General features: G+C 40.6%; 1 protein-coding gene across 2 annotated transcripts in view; it reads right to left on the bottom strand.

The window, feature by feature from the left end:
• LOC119734505 (hemicentin-1-like) overlaps positions 1–27,588 on the bottom strand; it is a 97,574-nt gene that overhangs the window by 59,753 nt on the left and 10,233 nt on the right. For both annotated transcript variants that reach the window (XM_038208038.1, XM_038208039.1), the window contains exons 2-13: positions 16,677–16,906; positions 15,055–15,177; positions 13,756–13,927; positions 12,085–12,312; positions 10,143–10,400; positions 8,062–8,206; positions 7,006–7,127; positions 5,028–5,306; positions 4,583–4,852; positions 3,111–3,383; positions 2,334–2,516; positions 1,394–1,489 (exon numbers count right to left, since the gene is read on the bottom strand). In XM_038208038.1, coding sequence (XP_038063966.1) covers positions 1,394–1,489; positions 2,334–2,516; positions 3,111–3,383; positions 4,583–4,852; positions 5,028–5,306; positions 7,006–7,127; positions 8,062–8,206; positions 10,143–10,400; positions 12,085–12,312; positions 13,756–13,927; positions 15,055–15,177; positions 16,677–16,906 — 2,379 coding nt within the window. The remainder of the gene's footprint in view (positions 1–1,393; positions 1,490–2,333; positions 2,517–3,110; positions 3,384–4,582; positions 4,853–5,027; positions 5,307–7,005; positions 7,128–8,061; positions 8,207–10,142; positions 10,401–12,084; positions 12,313–13,755; positions 13,928–15,054; positions 15,178–16,676; positions 16,907–27,588) is intronic.

Genomic DNA, 27,588 nt, shown 5'->3' with positions numbered 1-27,588 from the left:
TATTAACAAACTGTTTTATCCGTAATAAGTGTGGATAATATTTATTCATTTTTAACTCTATTTCTTTCTGGTAATGAAACCAAGGATTCCTAAAAAGCGCTCTGGGCACTGTAAGCTCGCAAGCCTGAGTAACCTGTAGAGAGAAGACAATGAGAAGAAATTACAGTTTTAGAGATGGGAGGAAAACCCCAGAAGAATATTCTGGGGAACCCACAGAACCAGGCAGGGACTGAAAACCCAATCCGCATGTGGTCCGGGTAGGAATGGAACCTGGGCCACAGCGGTGGAAGGCGAGGAAAGTACTGCTACGCCAACCTGACTCCCATAACATTATTACAAACAATCAAGGCGAATTTCAAAACTCTGAATGAGCCAAATTTCTCATAAACAGCTCTGAACTGTCAAAATGGCAGAAACAATCCGAAATTTATGTTTCCAAAATGGCTTTTCTAACACAAAAAAGTCAAGCTTATCAAGAGATAAGCTTACTGCAAGCACTTGACTGCTTGGGTGGCAAGACCACACATGTATCTTGAGAACAAGACCACACATCATCGATAAAGAATCAGCATTATCAAAGACATCCTTTAAATCACTCCCTGCTCTGAGAAGGAAGTTTGTATCTTATCTTTGCGCCCTCCTTCTTGCAGTTCCAAACATGGCTGAACAAGTTTAACTGCTAAGCTATTTCCATGATCAGGATATATATATGCATTGGTCTTCGCTCTTACCTAAGCAAGTTTGGGTGTTTAGCAAGAATGATCAGGGAACCAGTGATATATTACACCACATATGATCATGGCTGGTAACCTCCTTCTGCTAAGCATAGACTGTAAATGTTTAGGGGCCCCAATAAACTGTTCTCTCTATAGGTTGCAGACCAGTAAATCGGTCCGAATTTGCCTGCGCCGGCCAAATCACGATTTGCGTGCCCTCAAAATCTTCAGTATTTGAGCATGCTGTGGGCCATGAACTTGAGGGTTTGTAAAAAATATGGGTGAAAGCCGTGCACAGGACTGTGAGCTCGTAGTTCCGTTCAATTTGGATGAAATTGGGGCCCTTAAAGCGCTCTATTTTGCAATGGAGTGTAGGCATCGTTTTTCAACATGGCGATGGGCTTCACAACTATTTTCAGGGGTGATCATCTTCGGATGGAAATTTCTCCTAAAAGTCATCAGTTAACCCCCCCCCAAAATTGAAAAGAAAATGAAAGATGATGAAATAAGCTTTAATTTGATGTGTGTCTCGCACACCTTGGAGAGTTGTGAGTATTTTCCCCGAATTTCTGAAGTGTGAGCATTTACCATTGGGGTCTATGGAAGTTTATTTACTGGTCTGCAACCTTCAAGAACTGAGTTGACATTTGGAGAGTTTGATGATCATCAGGACTTACCCAGACCAGTGATGCGTATTTGAGCAGATACTTCATCTCGTCCATGCTCGTTGATCGCTTCACAGACGTACGTCCCAGCATCGTCGATATTAATGTCTACAACACACAACACAAAACACAAGAGTTAGTGACAGTTGTCTGTCACTGTGTGAAACAGAAGAGATATTTGGAACGGATCAGTGGGGTGCTGTGGTCCAATGGTTTCGGTGTTCGACTCGTGTTCCGTGGTAAATGGGTTTGAACCCTGACAGGGAACATGGTGCTTGTGCGCTTGGGCAAGGCACTTGACTACGATTGCCTCTCTCCACCCATGAGTATAAATGGGTAACGTGGGAGGTTGTGGGTTCGAGTCCCACATGAGTGATTTTTTCCAATTTTTACTCGGGAGGTAACACACTGAGTATACAGTGTTTATACATCAGTGAAGGGCAAAACCTAATATTGATTTACATCACCCCGACGCAAATTCATCTGACGAATAATTATTATTATTGTTATTATTTTTCCTGTAAATGTACCCTTAAGGAGACATTTTTCGTCACAACTTATACCTTAGGGAGACACCGGACATTAGGAAGACATTTCAATGTCTACCTAATGTCACAACTCCTATTTAGAGGCAAAATTTTACCGTCGCAAATAAGCTAGATCAATTGCTCATGGTCTGAAACATAAATATACCAACATTCATGGGGGTAGGATAAGGGAAATTGGGCTAGGGGTCATTAAAGTTGGACAAGTTTTGTGCACAACCCTATGGAGATGTCCCCCTAAGGTACCATTCCCCGTAATTATAATTATTATTATTCTCAGAACTTGTGCAAAAGGAGTGGATTTAACAACACATGAAGTTCAAAATGAAAGTTGTATAAATATGTTCCTGTATTTCAAGTTCATAAAAAAAAACAGTGTTCACACACAATCTACTGACGAGGTTTACCTCTAATGATGAGGTTTCCGTTGCTCTGCACAAGAAAACGAGGATTGTTGTCGATGGGAACACCACCCACCCTCCTCCACGTAACGACCGGTAGGGGTGTGCCTCGAGCCATACACGTCATGGTCACATTCTGGCCGTACTGGACACCGATGTCCGCTGGTATGGTCAAGATGGTCGGACGAGCTGTACAGCGAGAAATGTATAAGAATGGCATATAACAAACTGAAGTGGGCGCCATGTCATAACAAATTCCTTGGCTACAAATTAACAAGCGCAGTGGCATATTGACGGGGGTGGGGGGGGGGGTTGAAAGGCCCACCCCCCTTTCAACCCCTGCCCCCCCCCCCCCCACCACCCCCACAAAAAAGGGGGTGGGGAGGGGAGGGTTATTAGCCCCACTGAATGTGCTCTCTGGCCCGCTTGTCACACTGTATGCGGACGCTGTTGAAACCATTGGAATTTTGGGGAAATTGTTTTGCTAATCCCTTGATTCCTTACATTTGATGAAAGATGGTTCTTAAACACTGACATTGAGATTGATCTGTTTCACATATACATATCCAAGTCAAGACTCACAAATTCCAAAGTGGTCTCACTTCTTTTTCCTGTGAAAAATTTTAACTTAAAAAGATTTCACTTGATTCAAACTCGTAAGAGACCTGCAACTTTCATAATTTGTATATCTGAGGTCAATCCATTCATTCAAAAGTGTTAAGCGGATTTTATTTTATTTTGTTCTAACTTCTGGGATAGTAAAAGAATCAAGACTTAAATTACCTCCAACGTCCAGAGTTATAAACGCTGTGTCATTTCCGGCCGGGTTGGTAGCCACACAGGTATACACTCCTTTGTCAATGATCTGCACCGACAGAATCTCCAACGTTCCGTTACTGTGAGCCGTGATGAAACTCATGGCGCTGAGGTCATACCCGTCCTTGAACCAGGTGAACATAGGTGGCGGGATACCGGTGGAGGGACAGTGCAGGAAGGTTGAGAGGGCGCCGGGCGTGGCGAGCTTGTGGTGGGTGGGCATGTTGATGGTGGGTTTCTCTGCGGAGACGTAAACAAGAGGATGGGCTTAAAGGCTTGGTGAATGAAAGTAATCGATTATTCTAAATTATGTTTAGATACCTGTTCTTCTCTTGCATTTTTTGCTATAAAGATTCTTCATGAATCCTGGAAAATCCTCTTAAACCTACTTGCGAATTTTTAAAGGTCCAATTTGTTCAATGCAAGCCTTCAAAATGCATCTTTGTGTCCCATTGAACCATTTCTCTTAATTTTCTTTTTTTTCCCAATTTTTAAGGGTCTTTCTGGTGTCTTTTTGGTTTTTATGCTAATATGAATTTCCATATTCGTGAGCAAAAATGTGATGTCAATTCAGGGAGAAACCTCAATGTTACAGCTATTTCAACACCAAAAGTTGCCAGAGTTTTGGAAATTTTGCTGTTGAAAATTTTGTTTTCTTTGGTGATTCATTGTTGTGTCAGTACATGGCAGTAAGCCGATGAGCAAACTTTTCTCAAAAATGTTTTCAATGACAAGTTTTGGGTTCACAATTTGAACAAAAAAACCCTAAACTGAAAAATTCTTCCTGAAATGACATGACGGCAACAGCGCCCTCAGTTGTCTGGAAAAGCTCGGAAAATTTTAAATCTTCAAAAAATAAAGCACTTTTCAATGCAATTAACCAAAAAGAATGTCAAACGGTTTAGAGGAGTAGAAAGTTGCACAAAATGTGTTCCAAAAAAAATCATCCTCATTAACCCTAAGAGGATTTGGGATGGTCAGGGCTGAACAGTCTTAGGCCATCAGCCGCGGTCCAAAATGTTGGCAACCGGTATCAAATGAGGGAAATAATCGTCATAGCGATTTTTGGCAAGGTATACACCTCCAGAGTTGGAAAATATGTGATAGCATTGCAGCGGTGGCAGCTTTTTGGGTGTTATCACCCTTTTTTCAAAATGTCCATCAAAATGCTTGTTACCATCATTTTTGCCCTGCTTCGATACTGACCAAACCCCCAGGCTGATGGCCTATCTTCTGTTTTCTTAGTTTTTGCTTCCAACCTTCTGCACAGCAGTTCAAAATTTAATACATATGCCTAATGATCTCTTAAAAAACAAAGACATCTATACTTCAACCAACTCAGTTCTTTTACGTTCAACTCTGCTGATGATATATACATTTATTTCATTTCAAACTGAACTTTGGACTTCCTTTTAAGAAGTTCTATGATTTTGCGCTACCTATGTAACTGACTGTAGACAACATCCCAGATATTCCAGCACTGTTGGACGCGATACAAGTGTAGTTGCCCTGGACATCAGGGCTGGCGTTGATGAACGTCAGTCTCCCCTCCGGACCGATGATGAGGCCAGGAATTGTGGGCAATTCTCGGCCGTCTTTCAGCCAAGTGAGTTGAGGAACAGGGAAGCCGGTGGCCGTGCAGGTCATGGAAAAGTTCTGGCCGCTGGTGAAGGTCAAATTGCCTCCGGAGATTCTTGCCACTGCCCTTTCTGAAATCCAAATAAATTTTGAAGAATGAATTTCTTTCCAAATTTGGTCTCTGTTGACATTTCTTACAGCTGGCACCTCCTGATATACTAAAATGAGACTTAGGTCATGGGACAATGTGCACAATGGGATCCTCACTTTGATGTATCACTCGCTTTTCAGTTGCTCGAACCTCACCTTGCACAAACAAGTGGACGCTTTCATAAGACGGCCCCCCTTCATTGGCCGCAATGCAGCGATACCGGCCCGAGTCACCCAACTGGATGTCCCTAATGTGAAGGGAACCGTTCTGGAGTTGAGAGACGCGATTGTGGATGGCCAAGGAGACGAAGGAGTTGGGCTTGTCCCAGGTCATGTTGTACTCCACGGCACTGAAGACCACTTTGCAGGACAGGATGGCATTCTCACCTGGCGTGACGGTGACATTCTCGGGGGTGGCCAGGATGGGCGGGGCCTCTGCATGAGTGGGAGGGAGTAAAAACATTAGACCCATATTTAGTGAATTTTTGAAAATATATATAATGCACCAAAGCTGATTTTTAACACTGAACGTGAAGCTCATGTATATTTTAGCCTCTACATAAAAAGATTTTCTAAAAATTACGTTTTGTTATTTACTCTTTGGATATAAAAAAATTTCAAGCAGGTTGCAACTCTTTTTGACCTAAAGGAACTACAAACAACGCTTAGACCAGATTAAAAACAGCTGACTGATAAGGTAACACAAAGACTGTAAAAAATATCACTGACCATGTTGCTTTAAGATATCTCCATACTTCTTTAATACCTTTTGACATCGACACACTTAAATAACTCACTGAAATGTTAAACCCTAAAAGAAGTTCCATCACATTCATCGTTTTCAATGGAAAAGCCAAATCTTCAGTTTGAAAAAAAAAAACCAGTGAATTAAAAAGAAAACAAGCGCAAACATTTGTATCATAGTCCATGAAGTTTAGTTCTGCTTTATAAAAAAAAAGTTACTATAATTGTTTGGTATTAACAGACAACATCAGAGTAATACATGTATGATGAGTTTCTAGTATGACCTCAACCTTTTTAAACAAAATGACACACATTATCCCAAGGGCATCTCCCAGACAACTCCCTGGAGACGAGGAGCCGACACCTTCCTGACATGTCCCGCTTCCGTCATAAACCTTCCTCCGAGTCAAGGAAAGAGAGAGGGGGGAGGGGGGGAGGGGGGGGGCTTGAGATTTGTCTATTTATCCAATGACACTTGATTGGAGGAAACAGGGGTTCAAGGAATGCCGCTGGGTGATTACCGGTTGACAGGAGGGGTAGGTGGGAGTAACTGGGGCGTGACATGAACGTCTAGTCTGATTCAAGATGCATGGATAATTTAACTCTTTGCGATATATATCTGCTCAGATGTCACAGCTCATTGCTTTAATTCCGTCTAATAACCGCTATTAATACCTAAAGTAGCTAAAGCAGAAAACATTTGCAATACACAGAAAGATTTTGCTTAGCATTTTGCTTAGTAAAAGCAAGTTTTTTTTATTTTTTTTTATAGATTTCATATTCTAACTGGGTAGCCCATTCAGCGGGATCATTGGTCTCCCATGGGGCCCAGTAAAGAGAAGACAATGTGAAGAAATTACATTTTTAGAGGTGGGAGGAAAACTCTAGAAGACTGTTCGGAGGAAAACCCACGGAATCAGGCAGGGACTGAAAACCCAATCCACATATTGGCACAGGCAGGAATCGAACCCGGGTCACAGCTGTGGAAGGCAAGGAAAGTACCGCTACGCCAGTCTCCAAATGTCACAAGATGTACTTAGAACTTGCTCTAAGCTGACTTTTGTCTAGTAAATTATACTTAACAATTACTTGTGCTAAACATCTCTTTAAGACTGAGAACTTGTCAGCGACTGTTGTGTGCTGTCGCAAGGTCGACCTGAGGGTGCCTTAACAGACTCAACTAGCAGTGGGTCAATGTTATAGTTGTCAAATTTATCGAATTTAAACTGGGTAGATAGACCTGTTAAATACTTCAAAATTCACTATCTCGTGATTATATCAAAAGACAAGCTACTCCTATTTCAATTTATTAAAAATCTTTGGACTGCTTTTTCCCGAATGTAGTCAGCAGTGATTAAGATAGAGATTCAACTCGGGATGTATTTCTTACCGGTGATGTCCAAGTAAGTTTCAGCTCGTTTGGATCCCTCTGCGTTGGTCGCATTACAGCCATAGAAACCCTCGTTGGCAGTCACAGAGTTCTGAATTTCATAGGTGGCATCGGCCGTCTCACTAAGGACAATCAAACATGTAACGTTTCTCTTTTAACATGTACTGTTCGTGCTCTTCAACAATTTGAATTGATTTTTTTTCTTCTGACGAATTTGAACTTGCATATTTTTATTTTCATAAAAAAAAACCTTTTGAAAAAGGGCCTCTATTCTTGGTTGCTTTTGCGGAAAAAGAACACACAGATCTGTCCTGTGAGTAGACTGGTTCCCGGTCCATACATTATCGATCCTAATATATAAAGTGGCATGAACCAGTCTACCCTACGAGAACGGAATAACTGTTGGGTCCCAAATAACTTCAAATTTATGAAGTAATTATTCCATAACCAAACATGGGCCGATTTGTTGGTCATTTGATGTCTCGTTCAAAAAAGGGAATAACTTTTGCATTGCTGGAAAAGTAGCAGTTTAAAGGATAAATCTTATTTTTGGGGGGGAGGGGGGAGGGGTATAGCAAAGAGAGTCATCTTTAAAAACTGTACAGAGCTATGGAAATTGACTTGGCATGTTTTCTATAGGTCTTTTCACACTAGACAAATCACACTAGACAAAACATGCAGTGTTTCACAGTTGAAAATATTCAACCCTGCGCCAACCCTGCTTCAACCCTGAGATTGATTTTGGCCCGGGGTTAACTCAACCCTGCTCCAGACAAGGGTTGATATTTTCAACCCGGGTAGTAACCGAGCGAAATAAGCTCAGTTTGCATGAAACAAGTGTGAAACAATTCGGGGATGAACACGGGGTTGAAAAATCAAAAATTCAAACCGGGTCAGCACTGGGTTCACCCAGGGTTGAGTTCAACCCGGGTTGAGAGGCTCTGGTGTGAAAAGACCTTATGCATACAAGGGTCCCAGATTGAAACATTTCCTAACTTTCCCTCCCCACCAAGGAATTCATGCTTTGATTTCTGACTGAATGTCTGACTGACTGACCTGTAATGAGTTGGCTCACTGATGACCTGTCCGTCCCTGGTCCAGAAGACATTGAACGGAATCAGACTCTCCACGCTACACGTGATGACCGATGTGGAGCCATAGTAACCTGGTGTCCATGGCGACATCTTGACTCGAGGAGGGTCTGAAAAGTAAGATGGCAAGGAGCAATCCACAAACATGAAAATAATATACAGTCAGGTGGTTGATAGACACAGGTCCCCAATTCACAAATACACATTCATGAGTTTATTTTTTTAATACTTGGTAACCGTTTTACCAGTCCCTGTTACATCTGACATCTATGATTTTGTGATTCCAGATGCACTCCTTTACGTTTTCTTCCTCCAAGAGTGATTATGTAAAGCAAATGACCTAGTCAACAAATAAAAATTCCTTTGAAGCCATTTTTCAAGACACTTGAATGGCTAATTAAATAGTTCAGGGATGGGAACAATGTCACACTTTGGACCCCAAGAATGAACCTTATACTTCCAAATGCAATAAAGCCAAATTTGAACGAACAAATTACAGCACAACCTGTTAAATCCTGAACAGATGTGGTAAATTTAGCTTCAGATAAAGAAAAGAATCTTAAGATTTGAACAACTTCTTTTGGTTTCAAATAACAAAGTGATATAAAAATCAGTTCACATTATGCATACTGTCAACTGTCCTTTAACCACAAAATTTGTTACTGGCATGGAAAGAAACAAGCTCGATCGGGAATATCTCGGAAGCTGCGGGCCAACAAATTCATGTCCAAAAAAATCTGGTTTTTGACCCCAGTGACCCCATGATAACCTTTGACCCCAGTTTGATCATGTGACATGTTGGGGCTGGGCCACTGATACTTGTGACAAAGTTTGATTGAAAATCGGTCGAAATATGTAGGAGCAATAGACAAAGTCAACGTTTGTTACTAAGTAAGTAACCAAAAGACATCATGAGTTATTGAGCTGCTATCCCACAGCTAATAATACAGTGAAAGATATACACAGGGAGCGGACACAACTTGACAAGATTTTCTTGTATATTTGATGTATAGGTTTACAGTCCAATTCCCAGCAGTGTTCAGCCGATTTCATGATACCCTAGACTCAGGGAATACAAGCCCATCCTCTCCAGGTTGAATTCCCTCCCAACAGACGGCTAGCTCCAGGGTAGGGCATTCTACTAAACCCACAGGAAATCACAAGACTCTTTAGTCTTTAGCCAAAGCAAGTCTCTCAATCACGGACGTCAAAGCCGATTTATTTTGATGTCTCACTGAACTTGAGAAAGACCATCTGTTTCTGATAAAACTTGAGAAATGTCTGTTCGTGTACTAAAATTAATGCATCGACTTCATTTTGGTGGAAGCAGTAACACATAAGGAATTTAGTCAGATTTTTGTTCAATTGAAATAACAAATGAGAATTAAGTGGTTTCTCACAAAAGCTGTGGACACTCCTTGCACTACTTCAGTTTAATGAATTGTTTATATCATGCTCTAAACTGTCAGGGCAGACAAGTTTTTGTGATATACTTTCAGAAATGTTTTTTTTTTTGTAGTTTGAATGTCATTAAGGATATAGCACTATTGCCCGTGGGTAAAACACTTCACCTATTACCTTGGGTAACAAGGGAATCTCTGATAATTTTAAGGGTAAATTTCAGTTCAGAAAACATTCCTCAGGGCTGAGTTCAGATGGGTGCAGGAATGACGACAAGCCCATCCATCAGGGCAACTGCATGTGCAAAAGTTAAAAGTCAAGGTACCCATGTTGGATCACAAGGAATCACAAGTCAATCAAAAGTCCCAAGTCAAGTCACAGGCCACTCAAATGAACTATGACAAAGGCAGTCCTTTGTCATTGTTCATCCCCTGTTACTTGTGACTGGACTTGTGATTTGTTTTGTGATAAATTTGTGACGGGGCTTGTGAATTGACTTGTGAGCCAACTTGCAATGTCCTTGTGAACCATCCCAAGTATCTCGACAGTGATGTTCAATTCATTGATCCTTGAGTAAATGTAAATGTAGTTGTGCTTATTAAACTTTGGACAATCACTCAACAATGCAAATAAGAGACATCTAACCAGGTTTCAAGCTCTCGAGTGCCGTTGGGGTGATCCGCTGAAACTCGTACCCCTCATTGTCAACCCCGCTCACACGGATGTAATAGAACCCCTCCGGAGAGATGATGTCGGAGACGGTGTACAGCGCCCTCATTTGGTCCATCTCGGTCAGGGGGTAGGTGGCAATGGTGTTGCCTTGGAGATCGAGGAAGTCCAGACGACGGAAGATGCCTGGAGGAAGGAGCTCCTTGCCCTCAATCAGGAGGTTGTAGACGAGCCCTGTGGATAGAGAGAGGATTTCAAAGAACTCTCCACATTCACGTTTTCAATTTTGCTGGGCCCAAAAGGCGGACCTATGGTCCTGTGACTGAGTGAGTGACTGACAGGGTCACTGAGTACAAGTCATGATCTTAACTTTGAATTTGGGGTGTAGCTTGAACAGGCAAGCTTAGTCTTCGTTCAACAAGATTCTCTGTTATGAGTCTCGCTGTTATTAGATGTATTACAAATATCATAGATATTAAGCCAGAAACTACTTACATGACTTCAAAAGAAGTTTAAACACAAATTGATAAAGTTCACGATCAAATTAAGACCAAATACAACCAACAAAAAAGTTTGTAAGATTTGGAAAAACATGCAAACTTTGTACACGAAAACATACAAAATACCACTCAATTATAAAGAATAACGGTGTCTTAAAGGGAATGTACAACATTTGCTTTTGTTGTAATTTATGTCATAGCAAACATTGTTACACTGACTTGTTTCAAGTTTTGGAGATGCTGGAAAAACCAATCATGTTCTTGCACTCTGGTTCCCTGACCCACTTAAGATGAAACAGAGCAATTTATAGACGTTGGGGAATTGTAAGGTCAGAGAATCAGTCTAGCTGGCTTGTTCCCCTTCACAGGTGTGTAATCATTTGCAAAGAAATTGTGGACTAACTAAATATGAAACATTAGGAGCAGTTTTAGAAGAAAGCCAATTTTCTCCAACACTGGTTGGCCGACCAGCGTTGGAAATTGATACATAAATACCACTTTACTTTAAAATTTCAAGACACACGGAGCCACAATTTTACAGGATGCTTTAGACTGTCGTTCTCTAACAGTCCAGTTAAGTATTTTGTTATAATTTGATCATTTTGCTTTTTGATGTTTGCAAATGTTGTATCTTCCCTTTAAACTAATACAATTCCCCCCCCCCTTTGTGTTAATACCCCCGTCAAATGAAACAATTGAACATTTTCGGGACATTTTCCTTGAAGAGAGCGCATTGTCTTTACTGTTGCCCCTGTCTTATTTCAAACTCAAGTGTGGGAACAAAAATTGACTGTCTCACAGAAACAACATTGGGGTAACATTAAAAGGTCAAGGCTGCATCAACAAAGCCCAACCCACAGATATGATCTGGCACTGACAAAGATGGATGACTTGAGCAAAAGCTGGGTCAAGCAAGATGACTGTGATGATAAAACAACAGCTAACATTAGCAGTGTCACGATCACCGCAGACGCTATTCAAACAAGAGCGACCTACCAGAAGGCACGTAGGTTTTTTTGTGGGGTCGAAACTTTTAAAAAGTCGGGATACAGGAAACCAAGCCTGTAAATGTTACCTGCTAGGTGAGAATGAGTCACAGTGATTGAAATTCAGTTGTTTAACCTGGTTTTATCTTTTCTTAGCCTTAAAGATTTGTTTTTAAAATGTTTGATAAATTAGAGTTGAGTTTAAAAATTAATAGATTAGTGGTTCCTTTGTTTTGTATTGTCTGGGTTTTCGCCTGGTTTACCTTAAATTTGAGTTTATTGGTATAACCATAATCAATTACATTTTCCTGAACTTGTTTTGCGTGATTTCTCATGTTATTCTCCAAACTTCGGGGCCGAGTCTATAGGAGGCATTTGGAGTAACCTATCCTACTCTCCAGCAAACTAGAAAACTCAATGAAATTTCTTTACCTACAAGAGCCCGGTGTGACGTCATGTTAATATTCAACGTCGGCTTTTTGGAGAATCCGTAGCTGAAATCTAATTGGCTGAGGCCGGTCACACGGACCGTGTGCACGTCGCTGCCGCCGGCCCGTAGGTACCATAAGCCGGGCTTGGGGTTTTTTATACTTAATATATAAACGTTATCTAAATCCAGTTGTTTTTCTACGCCTGGGTCGCCAACTGATATTTTTCTCCCTGTAAAAAAAAGAAAAGGAAAAAAGGTTGGTTAATTAAATTGACAGACTTGTTTACAATACATTTTTACCTTAACTTTTACGTATATTACGTGCCAAAGAGTGTGCTGCGTCTACTGCGCATGCCCAGCAGACACTATTTTGCACAGGACAGATTTTGCAATGACACCGGGTCAAACCCCGTGGTTTCAAGAACCCCTTTGACGCCAACAAGAATCCAACACGGCTTCTACATGGAGTCAGCTCTCCACAAGTGTAAAAGTCAACCTGTGTCAGGACCAGGGGCCAATTTCATAGAGCTGCTTAAGCACAAAATTTGCTTAAGCACAAAAAAAACATTGCTTAATAAAATCAGGTTACCGGCCAAAACTCCATGCGATTGTTATGCTAAGTAAACAACAGCTGAATACCAGTCACAAGCAATGTACATCACATTGAGTTTTGGCCGGTAACCTAATTTTACTAAGCAATGTTTTTTCGTGCTTAAGCAAATTTTCTGCTTAAGCAGCTCTATGAAATTGGGCCCAGGGTTGAGAGAATCTACCCGGGTAGTAAAACCAAAATCTACTGCCAACCCGTATACAAAACTTGTGTATACGTAAAACGGGTTTGCCACATGGGCGTCAATCGGTGGGGGACGGGGGAGGACTAGTCCCCCCCCCCCACACACACTTTTTTCGTCCCTGAAAAAATTGTAGCCTACTTTAATGATTCTATAGCTCAGAATAGCTGATTCAAACTCCAAACTCGAAAATGATGTTTAAAAGATGATATTCTGCTGAAAAAAAAATGGTTTTAGTGCTCAGAAGTTGACTCAGATCACACCACAGAGCTTTTAGAATCCACGCATTTTCGGGGCCCTTAAGCGGGCCCCGAACCCCATGCTGTTATAGTTTCGCGCTCGCATAAGTGCTGATCAAGGTATGTCCCCCACCCTCCCCACTATTGAGAAGCGATTGTTGCTCTTGGTTTGCCATGTCAACCCTTGTTCGATCAGACACAGGTTCTGCTGACAGTGGACCTGTGTTAGGCCAAAAAAAAAAAATAAGTCGGTCTCTGGTCAGCGCGCGCGTCGATTTTAATCATGCGCGTCGATCTTTTTTTTTTTCCAAAATGTTCCGCGGTAGCTCCTCTATTTCCGCACCTCCTCAATTTTTTTTTACCAAAGAGCACCAAGGAATGGGAAATTGCACCAAGGCAAATGATCGAAAGCACCAAGGCAAATTATGGAGGACACCAATGTACATGAGGACACCAAAAAAGCAAAATAGTACCCACCTTGTCTGTACAATACAAGCTTGAAGAAGAAAAAAAAAAAGCACAAAAATTTTTTAAAAGCCGCGTGGCCGCGTCAATTCCGGAACTTTGGTCTGACCAGAGACCGAATATTTTTTTTTTTTTGCCTTATTTTCAACACGGTTAGGGCTTTCAGGTCCGCACCCACCTGTAGGATCGTGTAGCTCTATGAACGGATTGGTCCCGCTAACAGACAACGTGATCTGGCTGAGGCGTGAGTCGATGGGCAGTGAGTGGGCAGTGATGGTGCCCTCTTCGTGGTTGGTTCCAATCAGGTTGACCTTCCTGGACTGCAGGGAGATTTCTACGAATTTCAGAACCTGGCATGCATTGAAGACAAGACAAAAGGTTTAAGAATCTGTAGATATGAAAATCTATGAAGAATGGGTCAACTATAACGGACAGAGAGCAGAGTCAAGAACACCCCCCCCCAAAAAAAACCAACAATCAAATAGAGGTTTTTATTTCTAATGTATAAAAGAAACCCTCGGCATTTCCCCTCATGTTTAGAGGTGTTTGTAAAATAAGGGTAGAAAGAAAACACCTCAAATTCATACCAAATTACTTACTGTTTGGCAAAGAAAGTGTTAAACTTGACAAATGTACACGGAAAAAATTAGTGTTCAAGTCAGATTTCCTTTTGATAACTCATATTAGTGAATTGCTACAGTGTTTTGGACACTTGCTGAATCTTAGTTTTATTAAGTTATCTGCAGTACTTTGTTTAGATTTTATTTACTTTGAAAACCCAATCACAGTATAAAAAAAAACCAATCAGCAATATCAAAACTGGTCTCAGGAAATAAGAGAAAGAATCTTTTCTAGTTACTTGTTTTTATTCTGTTACTTGTTTTTATTTTCCCTGTGTGGTCAGGGCAATCAAGGATATACCGGATCAAACAATAGGATGTGCATGGCAGATTTGTTGATTTATGAAGCGACAACATGCAACCAGATGAACCATCAAGTATGCAAGAAAGTGTGCCGAGTTCAAGTACGAGGACAGGAAAATGTCCTCTCGTTCAAATATTGTAATTGTTGGAAGATAGCCATTAATCTTTTCCATGTGTAAGAATTGAGGAACAAGTACAAATAAGTACAACTGCAGTATGTGATTTAGAGTATGAATGAAGCTTCGAGTTGTCATTATTTTATCGTTTTTTGTTAGTTTGTTTGTTGGGTTGTTTGTTTGTTTTTAATTTAGCATGAATGTGAGTAATGTAATGGGTGAATGTATACTAATGAATACATTTTGATAAGTTAAAATGAGCACAGAAAAGTACAAGAATGTGTTCAATTTAAAAAAAAAAATGTATGAGTTCTCCAATGCTTGGGTTTTACACATACACATAGTAGGTTCATTGTGATGAGAACAAGTATTGACAACACCGTTGAAATAGCTCTTTACAGCTCTGTTGCTCTCTGTTTTAAATATGCGCATAATTACCTCATCCACATCCGATTTATTGAGAAGAAAGACTTGTCCTGAGCTGGTAGCAGCGATCTGTTCATAGGCTTTGAAACCAGGGTGAGAATGGTTACCACAATCACCCGTCATGACAAACACAACCTGACGAAGAAAAAGGGAATACCAGTTGTACTTCCAAAATTGGAAAAAAGGGGCTAACATACGTAGGAGGAAAACAATCTTGGGGTCTACTCTGACACAAATCAGAATGGGAGAGAGTTGTGGGCGAGACAAACTATTGGAGTGACATTGCCCCTTGTGCTCTCTGAAGACCTGCACATAAATGGTCTAGAGGTTCTGCATATTAGTTTGGATTCTTTATATTTTAGTTAGTCAGGTAATCAAATACTTGTATCAAACAGATCTATTTGTAGGTGCACACATAATATTTACAAAGCTGAACAAAGAAATTGATAGAAGCAGCATTTGTACCTAAAAGTAAAGATTACCAACTTAAGTGTAGCTATCAAGCTCTATGTTGACAATTTCTCAATGTGAGGCAAACCTGCCAACACAGGGCTGGATCCGGAGGTCGAAGGTTTGAATCTTGCTCCCGTCAATTTCCTTGTTCAACGTTATAATTAATTTTCAGTCATTCAGTTTAGAATTTACAAAATTGTCTAACACTAAACCTTGACCCTCTGAAGTCAAACAATGGGAGACTTTTGAGACGCTTGGTGGCAGCAAAAACACCGATCCTCGTTTGTTTGCGTCATTGTGAGCATGCGCGCTTTAGCTTAAACATGACGTAAACAACTGAAAAGGACCGGTGTGTTTGCTGCCACCAACATCTCAAAAGTCTCCCATTGCACGATTTCAGTTCAGTCGTAGATGTTAAGTAACACCAACTTGGCTGATCCAAAACCACAACACTTTCTTTATTTGAGATCTCAAAAAAGAAAAAAGGCATTATCTACGTGTAGTCCTAAGTCAGACATGTCCAGCAACCACAGAATTACTTCTTTGCCCGACAATAAGACTGTCTTCCGGTTTCGGGGCAATCTAAGGAAAAATGCCAAGGAAACCGTCGTTGGATTCCCGACTACAGACGGCTTCCTCTTGTCCGGAGTTTCTTGTTTCCTGTGCGTGACGGCACAGTCCTACAGTCAAGGGTTCACCACAAGAACTCAATCGCTTACATGTGTGATCAGCCCTCATTAACGTGATAAGCTGGTTATCTTGTCTGAAAATACTCCGGATCAAGGTTTGTAGCACGGACTGTCTGCCCGTAAAGTAACACCCTTTCAGAATGGTGTTCCGAACTTCATAATCTTTGGAATAATATATTTTGGTTCAAGTCTGGAAAACCCAGGGGTAATATTCTCAATGCTAAGAAATCATCCATTCTGAGGGATGTTTTGAGTCCACATTGGATGGTTGTCTCGACCCTTGTTAAAATGACACCAATAACAACTCAGTGAATACTCAAGCATGCGAGTAATCGGATTAGAAAATATCTTTTAAAAATTTCAGAATTCAACTTCTGTGACTTACAATGCTTTTGTCTGCAATAAGATTGCATCACCCTCAACAAAATGTGTTTTTCACTGCCAGCTGACCAGGTCACTGACCTCAAAAATGACAAAGGTCGTTGACCTTACCTGACTCTCCTTTTCTTGGATGGTTTTCAAGACTTCGTTGACCAGGTGGTAATCCTTGGACCGAGCGTCGGTGAAGACATAGATGAAGGATCCCGGTAAGCTCATCTGTAAGGCCTGGAGGATGGCCCCTATACTCGCCTCCGGACAGTCTCCGCCCCCGCTCACGTAAACACTGCGGAGTTTGTCCACGAATTTGTCCGGGTCCGTCGTGATGGTGGCCGGCCCGATGTCTGCAGAAAGGACAAAACATCAAGATATCAAAGTTATAAAATAAACAGCAACTGGAAACTAAACTGGGTTCAATCAAGTACCTCCTACCAGGGAGAGTCGGAGGAACATTTGCAGAATGGTCCAGTGGTTATGGTGCTCGACTCATGTACGACGGTACATGAGTTCGAACCCTGCCAGGAACACAGTGTTTGTGGCCTTAGGCGCGACACTTGACTACATTTGCCTCTCTCCAGGGTAGAGGACCGAATGTGCGCTGATATTGGCTGCCCATGGTCTCATGGCCTGATGAACGGGGGAATAATTGTAAAGCGCTTTGACTTTGTTGATATACGATGGAATGTGCTATATAAGCATTACAATTTTATTTTGTGTATGTTTTGTTTAAACGCATAAATGAAGACGCCACGCTTTCTGCACATTTTGAATTGCACTTAGCCAAGTGTACTTTATGCCGAACGCAGGCATGTAGAGCTCTCAACAGCGGATGCAAAGCACCATCCACTCTCTGGGCACAGTGAGCAGAGAAATTTTTACTGGAGGGGTTTGAACCTGCAACTCCAGGAATCCTGTACCTGTACTCTACCAACCAATAGATCAAGCTCACAGAATTACTTTACATGTATAATATTTCAACGATGATGAATATTATCCCTTTATATAACCCAAAGCCCTGGAAAACCACTGGAGATGAAGGCTACTAGAGGGGAAAGAAAAAGAAATCTCAGGAAAAAAAAAATTGGAATTACAAAGAAGAAGGGCAGCTATCTCATGACTTGTCAAGGCAACATCAATTCAACCATGACTTTGAACAGGTTTACAGCACACAAACACCTTAAGGGCAGTAGATTTGAATTTGTTGTCAAATCAGCTCAGCAGATGGGAAAAAAATACTGGCAATGTGAGAGAATTCTATTCAAAAGGTATCCTCATCGCGTGTTGGTTACATTTCAGTCATCTTTACCAACATTTGCAAAAGGTTCTTTCATATTTATTGTTCTTCCATTGGAAATGGAATGGTTGTTCCATTGCTATTGTTTAGAACACTAACAGGTGTAATATCAATTTGTGATGGTGAAATCCTTTAATTTGACCCCATTGGTATAAGGTCATTGAGTGTGAGGGTGTCTTTCATTTCCTGGGTAAAGAATCACTCCCTTTACACATGTACACTAAAATTATATTGCAAATTGTGGTTTCGAATACCATGGAGCTCTTTGTTGACGTGACTCACGTACTATAAACAAGGATGAAAACACCTGTTTTCATAATTGATTGCTTAATGCAAACCCACGTCATGATTTTATCTAATCAAATGTTTCCTTTGTAACATTCACCCAGCTATGTTCTTTCTGCGGATAACACAACTTCAAAATTCATTCTGTTTGTTTTGCAAATCTCTGCAATGAGATTTTGATATTTTGACGGCATGAGGTTTTAAAACTCTAAAAACAAAAATGGTTTGCCGAATCGGTGTTGAAGTAAAAAGTGCACGTTACTCTTTTTTCTTGCGGTATCAACTTTGCAGGTTATTTGCTTTGGGTTTCAGCCAAGCTAAACTTCAACAGATCTATTAGCCCAATACCATGGCAACGTCAACATAATTCTTGGAGTTTCGTGACAAAGTATACAACTGGCTCTAACCACACTGCCGGGGCAGGGGCCGGCGGGGCCAAACGGATTCATTTTTCACGGTTCGACGGCTCAACCTCCTGTCAAAAAACGACAACAAAAACACAGCTAGAAACAGGAACTTAGAACAAGGTCAAAAAAGTAGGAGTGTATCTACTATCTTTGTCACTGGTATGGCGCTGTTTTGACTTCGGGGAATGAAGAATTTGGCATGATTTGGCGAGGTGTGTGGCAAGCACTCAGCCATTAGCCTTTTTGAGATATGGTGAAGTACCCGGGGTAATGTAGGAGGGTGCTATTTAGAGTGGGAATTTGGGAAACCTCTTTCGTATTTGCCCATTTTTACCCAAACCAAACAGCGCCCTCCGTTACAATACAGCTCATTTTGTGTTATGCATTGTTTAAACCCATATGCACATTTTCAGGAGTTTTTGTATGTTGAGTACATTTGTAATTCAACCTACACTTGAGAATAGGCCTAAATATTAAGAAGCTTGTTTGGATCGTCTTTTTGACATGATTTTGACCAAGTGCAAATGTGATTTTGGGAAAGAATGCTGCACCCTGACGCCACTTTTTTCATAATGTATTACCTCAATGAAGGTGAGTCATGGCAAAAATGTTTAAAAAACATGAATAAGGGACTGAGTGAGAAACATTTCCAATTTTGTTACTGTTAGAAAATACTTTGAAAAATGCATTCAACTCTCTGTAGACTTTGTACACAACCAAAGGAGTGGTGTCTGGATACTACATTCTTTCCTGATTTTGTTCTCAACATTTTATTTGAAAGGGGTTTGATCGCCAACCCTCCCTCTTTGGCTTCTTATGACCGGCAGGCTACAGACAGCCCAATCCCCAACCCAATTCCAATCCTATAAACACAGACATGGCGTATTAACTCCGCTGTAAACATTTCATCCCAGACAATGGCTGAGATTCCACGATGATTTACTTCTGAGAAAGAATCTCAGTCTTCCATGGTTTCTGTCAATCTGGTTACACATGTCTGTTTTTGTAAACCACTTGTTGTTGAGCCATTTGTTAGGCTTATCTGCAAGTACGGTAGTCTACACTGGGGTTATCTATTTGATTTGGCGGCACTATGATGTTGCCTTGGGGTGGAGCACTTTCAGTTGCCCAGGAGTTGGGCACTACAAGACCTTTCCACGCTCCTGAGGCTGAATTTGTACCAAAACATTTTTTTTTCTCCTCAAAAAACTTAGGGCCTACATCAAGAACCATGGCTGAAATGTCTCAAACTGGATCAGATGTTCCAACTCGGACAAATGTATCTGTTTCTACAGATTTTTAACTATGTCATTTCAATCAACACGGGATCATTGTACTAAAACTAGACATGCTACAAAGAAGTCACACAGGAAAACAAGACAACAAAATTTCCTGTTTTATGGGATGTAACATTTTTTTTCAATTTCAATGGCATACAGGAGAAGTTTTTAAAAAAAGTGCAACAAGAAAATCGGCTTGTTTGCGGAAAAGTAGCATGCCTGTAGAAGTCAGAAGAGAGAAATTACAACTTCACTACATGTAGGCCTATGTCAGACCAACATACTTTCAAGTTGGTGTCGGATCGAAACAAAGGCCTACATGTATTTTTCGGTCCAAGCGACATGTTTTTTTTTTGTCACTAAGGCTTACCCACAATTGTTTTGTATCCTTACAATGATTTGCTCATAGATCAGACCAATCAGTTCCTATCGACAGTCCTTGCATAAATCAGGCATGCAACTAGGAATTTAGAAAAAACGAGGATACTCCAAACCCAACAAGACTTTGTACAGTGTTTTTCAATTTGTAATGGCATTTATGAGAAGTAAAAAACAAGAAAATCAGTGGATCCAAGGAATAGTTGCATGCCTGATCAATAGAAAACCCATCTTTCCTAAAGAGATTCTAATATTTGATTTAATATTTTATTATCGTCCTTACATTTTGCTCCAAGCTATAAAGCCCAATTTTCACAACTTTTTTTTCTGAAGTTTTTGCTCAGCCATGCATAAATATAGGCCTGGATTATGCTTGAAATCCTCCGTACTGCTCCAGGATGTCACTGGCCAAGCCTCAACATATTGACAGTCACTGCCGCAGGATTTTGCAGGATTCAGGCAGTGGTCACCCCTCCATGGACCATATTCAAGAAATAATGGAGGATTTTGCAGGATTGAGGCTACATCCTAGCAGAAACGCCAAGGGAGTTAGGGTTTGAAGAAATAAGAAGCATTTACCAAAGTTGTAAATCTTCAATCAAACGCAAAGCAGCACTAATCTTTTTGAGAATTGTGAGACAGAATATGACAGATTGATCTGAGGACAAAGGTTAGAATTTAAGGCATTTACTACGCCAAAATAATGATCATAAGTTTCGGGCAATGGGCCAAACGACATCACCCGGTGCTTGTTTCGGATCGACTTTCAATTGGTTGGCAAACGTGTTGGTATGTACTTTCAAACCTGAAGCCCTTAGAGGATTAACTGATTGAGATTGGTCCTAGAAGTTTCGGAGACTCACGTTTGGAACTTCAAGAAAGAGTATTCAAAACTTTATTTTTTGAGACACTACCTTTCCGCAAGAACTTCACCCAAACTTTCTGCTACTCACTCAGTCAGATATTACGTTGTAACTTGTGCAGGTGGATTTTGGATGCAATTTTGCTCCAGGATGTTGTCAAGTTTGAATATTTGGTTTTGTCCTTTATGGATGTAGGTTTTTAAGCAATCCTTGCGTTTTTTATGTGCAGGCAGATTGTGGATGCAATTTTGCTTCAGGATGATGTCAAGTTTGAATATTTGGTTTTGTCCTTTATGGATGTACATGTAGGTTTTGAAGTAATCCCTGCGTTTTCCCTGTGCATGCAGATTTTGGATGCAATATTTCTTCAGGATGATGTCAAGATTGAATATTTGGTTTTTTCCCTTGTGGATGTAGGTTTTGAAGTAATCCCTGCGTTTTCCCTCTGCATGCAGATTTTGAAGCAATTTTGCTTCAGGATGTTGTCAAGTTTGAATATTTGGTTTTGTCCCATATTGATGTAGGTTTTTAAGCAATCCCTGCGTTTTCCAAGAGCTTGTGAAATATTTTCACAAGCTGACTTGGGTGGGACTCGAACCCATGACGTCCTGAGCTTGGTAGTAATGTGCATGGTGTGTGCTCCATTACGATGGACCCAGGAATGACTACGTATAAACCTGCCAATCATGGGTAACAATGTTATGAGACGTATTTGAGAGGCACTTTGATTTTTTTGGCTGTTGCTGTTATGTTACGGGCTGTACTACTATCAGTGTTTCATTCATTTGACAGACAAAACAGTGCAGTTTAGGAGAGAGGAAGTGCTTGTTTTTGCTGAGACCATCTGCGTGGTCTCAGCAAAAAAAGGACAAGTTTATCATTAAAAATGCTAACAGGGACTACTATTTTTGGACAGTGCAATGCTCCCCACCCACCAGTTGTGTGTGACCTTGACTTATGCTGGGCCAGTGTTTGTTTGGTATTAATAATAGCCAACTAACTTCTTTCCTCCCCTGGGATTAGAAGGCCCAAGGCTTATTGGTTGGCCATTCTTATTCCAGTGGGTAGATAGGATCAGTGCAGGAATAAAATGCAATGAAATTCATCAAATTTGAAAATTTTTGGCGTTTTTTAACGGTGGGTTTCTATATAAATTTACGCCTTTTCTGTAACTACATACATGTACATGTACATAACATCACAAAATGCTTGACACTTGATACATTGTTGACAATTTAAAAAAAAATGAAAAATGTGAAACTGAACACAAAAAAAGGAAACGCAACAAACAAATTGTTGGGACTCAAATTTCAATTTTCATCAGAGAAGTGGGTTACACACCTATGGTTGCTCTGACAAGGTCAACTGGAGCTCATAAATTTTGAACAGGATTTTTGGGTCACCTAACCATCTCTCAACCAAGGGTACATTTTTAACATAACCGGTACCAAACGGACCAATCTACTCAAAGAATACTTTTACCTTTAACAAGATATGAAATATACATATGTACACTGCTTTAGAGAGTGTCAAAAATCTTGTGGTAAAATTTCTTTTCCAAAGAATCAATGTTGTTTGCACAGAGATGGGCAATTACACCATGGACCATTGGACCATTTACACATGGTCCGTGGTTACACAAAGATATAATTGTTGTGTGTTGTGAAGATGTTCATACTACATTTAAAAATGTACTTCTGGGTTTTGACTTTCACCGATTTAATTATTATGTAAAGCAATGCCATATGCGGAGTGTCATGGCCTAGCGGTTAAGAACACCGGACTCACGTTCTGGTGTTTCAGAGGCAACAGTGACGTGGGTTCGAGCCCGCCGGTGGACACTTGTGTTCTTAAGCAAGGCACTTAACCATTATTGCTTCGTCCTTCGGATGGGACGTTAAGCCCTAGGTCCCGTGTGTTGTATAAATGCACGTAAAAGAACCCAGTAAACACTTATCGCTTAAAGAGAAGGGGTTTGCCCCGGTGTTTCTGGCCTCCTGTATAAACTCCCACGTGGAGTATTTAGGAGAAGAACCAACCAAGAACGAGTCGGGCTCGCTTGTGAAGATTCCTGCAAGGGGGCTCGGTAAAAGTGAACACGTGCAGATCAATACACGTGTTTATGAAGGCCTGGTTATGTTTAGGACTGTCCCTTGAACCAACAGTGTTCGATCAAACTTTGATGGGTAAACCAGATGCTAAGAATATAGAGGAAACACGTTGATGGTTTGGAATCACCGACAAAGTAACACATTCTGTTATCTGTTGTGCGCAATTTCTGAATACAATGCGTTAAAGTGTGTCAAGGGAAACCTGAAATATCCTATTTTAGATTCTAAAGCCAGTCAAGAGACTGTTTCGTCTTTCCTTCTTTCTTTTCTTTTTAATTGACACCACTCCCACGAATACAGCTCCTTTTGATACAAAAGCATGGCTTCGTGCTTCCTGTATTCATTCCAAAAGCTTTTAATGTGAAGTTGAACATCAAATAAATTGCCCCTTGTTAAATTTGGAAAAGAGGTACCACAGCCAATTTCCCTTTTTTTTTTTAATAATAATAATATCGGAGTCTTATATAGTGCATGTATCTACCAACAATTAGGTACTCAAGGCGCTGGAATATTATGTCTACTATCAAAGAAAGGTAACTAAAGTTTATGAGACGCATTATGTAGCACCTTATAATGGTTGACAAAATGCTGTGGCGCATATTGCAGCCACTGCCAGAAACACCGGGGCAAACCCCTTCTCTTAGCGAAATGTGTCACTGGGTTCTTTAACGTGCATTACACAACACACCGGACCTACGGCTTTACGTCCCATCCGAAGGACGAAGCAATAATGATAAAGTGTCTTGCTCAAGAGCACAAGCATCATGTTCCCACGGTCAGGATTCGAACCCATGTACCATGGCACACGAGTCGAACACCGTAACCATTGGACCACAGCACCCCACTGAAAGCCTGAAAGATAAAGTAATCTGACAGGATGTATTTAAGTGATGGAAAGTCGATCATGAAAACTTGCATTTTTTCTTCCAAAATGCCTGATTAATTTAGCAGGTTCCCCCCAATATTTCATGGTCTTTCCCTGTATTTTTAGGTCTTTCCCCATAATTTGCAATTTTTAGAATGGGATAAACCACATCACATCTGCTGATTGCAATTACATCCCACCATAACGACCAAACTTGACAGTAACGACAGTTCTTCAAAGCCAGGAAACCACAGAACGAGAGGTCAATCAGAAGACAGATGACCACAGAACAAGGACGAGCCGTCACGGACGGCAGAAGTGGTAGAGGGGAAAAGGAAGAGCAACACAGACAGAAAGTGACCTCTGCATCGTTTATTGCGAACTTGCAATAGGCCATTAGAGATATCACAACTTTCATAGAGCTCCGGTTTCCGGTGCAGCGTGAAATTTCAACCATGAAATAAGGAATCACTGGTTGCATTGCGCAAGTTTCATTGGACAAATCACGTTGACACATTTCAATGTGGTTTTATTTTTTCATTACAACTTTTTATGTATGTTTTAATTTTTGTTTATATGTTACCATTCGAGTAAGGGATAGACAGGCTTTCGAGTCGCAGTGTTTTATTAATACTTTTGTCAATCCTGGCCAGCTTGGATTGGGTTGTTTTTGTTTAGTTTTGTTTAGTTTTGTGGAATGCTTGTTGTATGTTTGTAATTTGGCCGAATAAATAATATTAATAATAATAATAATAACATGTGAGAGTTGAGTCCATTTAAATGAGACCAGATTTCATAGAAGCGTTCTGTTTTTTATTTAGCCAGGGGAGTTGGGGGGGGGGGGTGTTCAAATGCCCCCTCCCCCAAAAAAGTCGCCACAGGTCCACCTTTTCCTTGCAATAGATGTTTTATTAGTTTTACTCAAAATGTGTATACATGTGTGCGCTATCTTTGGATAAAGAATTCTTTGGTTATGCGGGGATACATGTAGTTCAACAGAAATATTTAGCAGATGCTCCATCACGCACTTCTTTAATACCCTAATAGTTGTCTCATTGTACGTCACGATATCGTTATTCTGGTCTGCACTGTAGTTGTAGCAGCGCGCAGCAAGTGGCCTGGTCTAGCCTCCACACGATCTGTCCGAAAATCAGGAAGGCGATGCAGTGATAGCACTGTAAAGGTCCACTTTATGTTAAAAACGAAACCCCTCCCCCTTCCACCAGGCTGGCTACGGGCCTGTGAAGTGTTCAGGTTTTATCTTTCAATAATTTAGATTTATTAAGGTAACATTAATAGTTCACTTTTTTGTAAGTGACAGGTAACAAAGAATTACTTAATGCTTTTTCAATTTTATAGGACATAGTTGCCAAAAAAAGCCATTTGTTTAATTGAAAAACAATTTCAGGATTTACATTTACATGATCATTACCAGGCATGCAACTGGAAAAGCACAAAAAAAGAGGAAATTCAAATTTTTCCCAGACTTTGTACAGTGTTTTTCTATTTTCAATGGCACACATGGGAAGTAAAAAAAGAGGAAATCAGCTGATCCGAGGAAAAGTTGCATGCCTGCATTACAATCAGTAAAATGTAATCCTTTGAACTGAGACCAAATCTGATTACACAGCAATTAAACAGACCTGTGAAAAACTACTCCCTCCCCCCCCCCAAAAAAATTAAAAATACTTTCGTTGATGTGATTCTCTTAAAATAGGTCTTCAAAGAGTTGAAGATTTCCTTTTGAAAAAAAAAATCTGAAGTTCAGAATCATGACTCAATTGATGACAATTACTGTAACTAATACGACTAATTGGTCAATTTCCGCCCGACAGTTCGAAATGGTATTCTCTGTCTTCGCGCAAACCAAGCCCTAAGTCAACCCTGCCCCTTTCAGCGAAGGTTTTCTGAAGGTTTCTCAGTGACTCAGATGTGTTGATTAGGCCTTTCCTTCCCATTGGGTGGGTAGGTCGTCTTTGATCTTCAAGGCAGGGTACTATCGGTCCAGCCTTGCCGATTGTCTGGGGACCATTTCCAGAGGAAAAAAAAAGGGTGACATTTAATTTGGGAGCAATTTCACGACCTTCCTCTGAGACTTCCATATTTGATATCCAGATCAGTCAATGGAAATACCTCATGTTGCTGAAACGTGTTGCGGTTAGGTTGGAGGTGTTCAAACTGCATCTCTGTTGAAAACAGTTCTGGGAATAAATGTTGTGTTACATCCATGTTTCCGCTGGTTGCAAATTAATCGTTTAAATGGTTTGTGCGGATACGTCATCGTCATGAGCACCCACACATTAATTAATTCCCCACACTTTTACTACTGGATAAAGTATTACATGTACATCCTAAATTCTGTGATATTTGAATTACGAAGGGGCTTCAATTAAATTGTCTGGCATGATAGAAATTTACCATTATTATTTGCTTAAGCCGTGTCCGCATTGGACTTTTTTTGGTAAATCCTACGGACAATGTTGTCAACTTGACCAAATTAAGTCCAGTGCTGACAGCCGATAAATTTAGTGCGGACAGCCAGTAAACTTTTCAAATTTGTCGATCGTTGGTTGTTAGTTCCCTCTGCAGCGGGAAGTTTAACGGCCTTGCCAACCAAGTCGCGGACAGCCGCTGCAATGTAAAACACACATTTTCATGAATGGTTTACACGTACGTGGCCAAGAACTTTCCGTTGGCCCTGAGTAATCCAAGTGAGGACTCACGGTAAAATAACCACAATGGAATGTTAACAATCAATAAGAGTACACCTGTTTAAAACAATTAGTCCAATAATAGCTCCATTGTCCAATGCAAACAGGGCTTATGTCAAATTGTAGCTAGTACACACAATGTATGTATGCAACAGGTCTTTTTTTATTTCAAGATAAACATTTGCCTAATTTACAACCTCACTAAATCACATCCAGCAGAGAGAGAGCTAGGCTGGCACTGCAGGTGATGAGGACTCAGCAATTTTTGCCATCCTGCCCATTAACCATTTGATAATGGGATTTCTTTTTAGCCGAAAAGCACTAAAAAGACAAAATATATCGGCCAAATTTTACAATTTAGTCAAACACCACAAATACTGATTCTTGAGCGTCATTTGTATAATATTTGTACAATGCTTCTCACTGTGACTTTGTATTTTGCAACACCCCGAGGCTTCGTCATGGAGCGCTACGACGACCATCAGGCTGTGTACAGTGGCCAAGTTCAACTTGAACAAACGGTGTGAACAAAAACAATGGGAAACACTGACATGTATACACCTCCACCGACCGAAGACTCAGGGAAAAGCTTGACGATTTAACCTGTCACCCACCCCTGTGAACATTGCAAGATCATGTTTACACGTTAGCTGGTTCAAGTCAAGTCCAATAAAAAAAAATGGAATGAACCTTAGATTATTTTGTTGTATGCAAACCTTGATAAGGATAAGGATATGGACCACTATTAGTATTACTATTTCCGAATAGAATTGATTGATGAAAATGTCGAACCAGTTAAGCAGTGCAACATTTGAGCAGAATTTTTGTTTGA

This window comes from Patiria miniata, unplaced genomic scaffold (assembly GCF_015706575.1).
Source record: "Patiria miniata isolate m_02_andy unplaced genomic scaffold, ASM1570657v1 HiC_scaffold_27, whole genome shotgun sequence".
Taxonomy (NCBI): Eukaryota; Metazoa; Echinodermata; class Asteroidea; order Valvatida; family Asterinidae; genus Patiria; species Patiria miniata.
The sequence above is the reverse complement of the archived record's forward strand: the minus strand, read 5'-3'. Positions and strand labels throughout refer to the sequence as shown.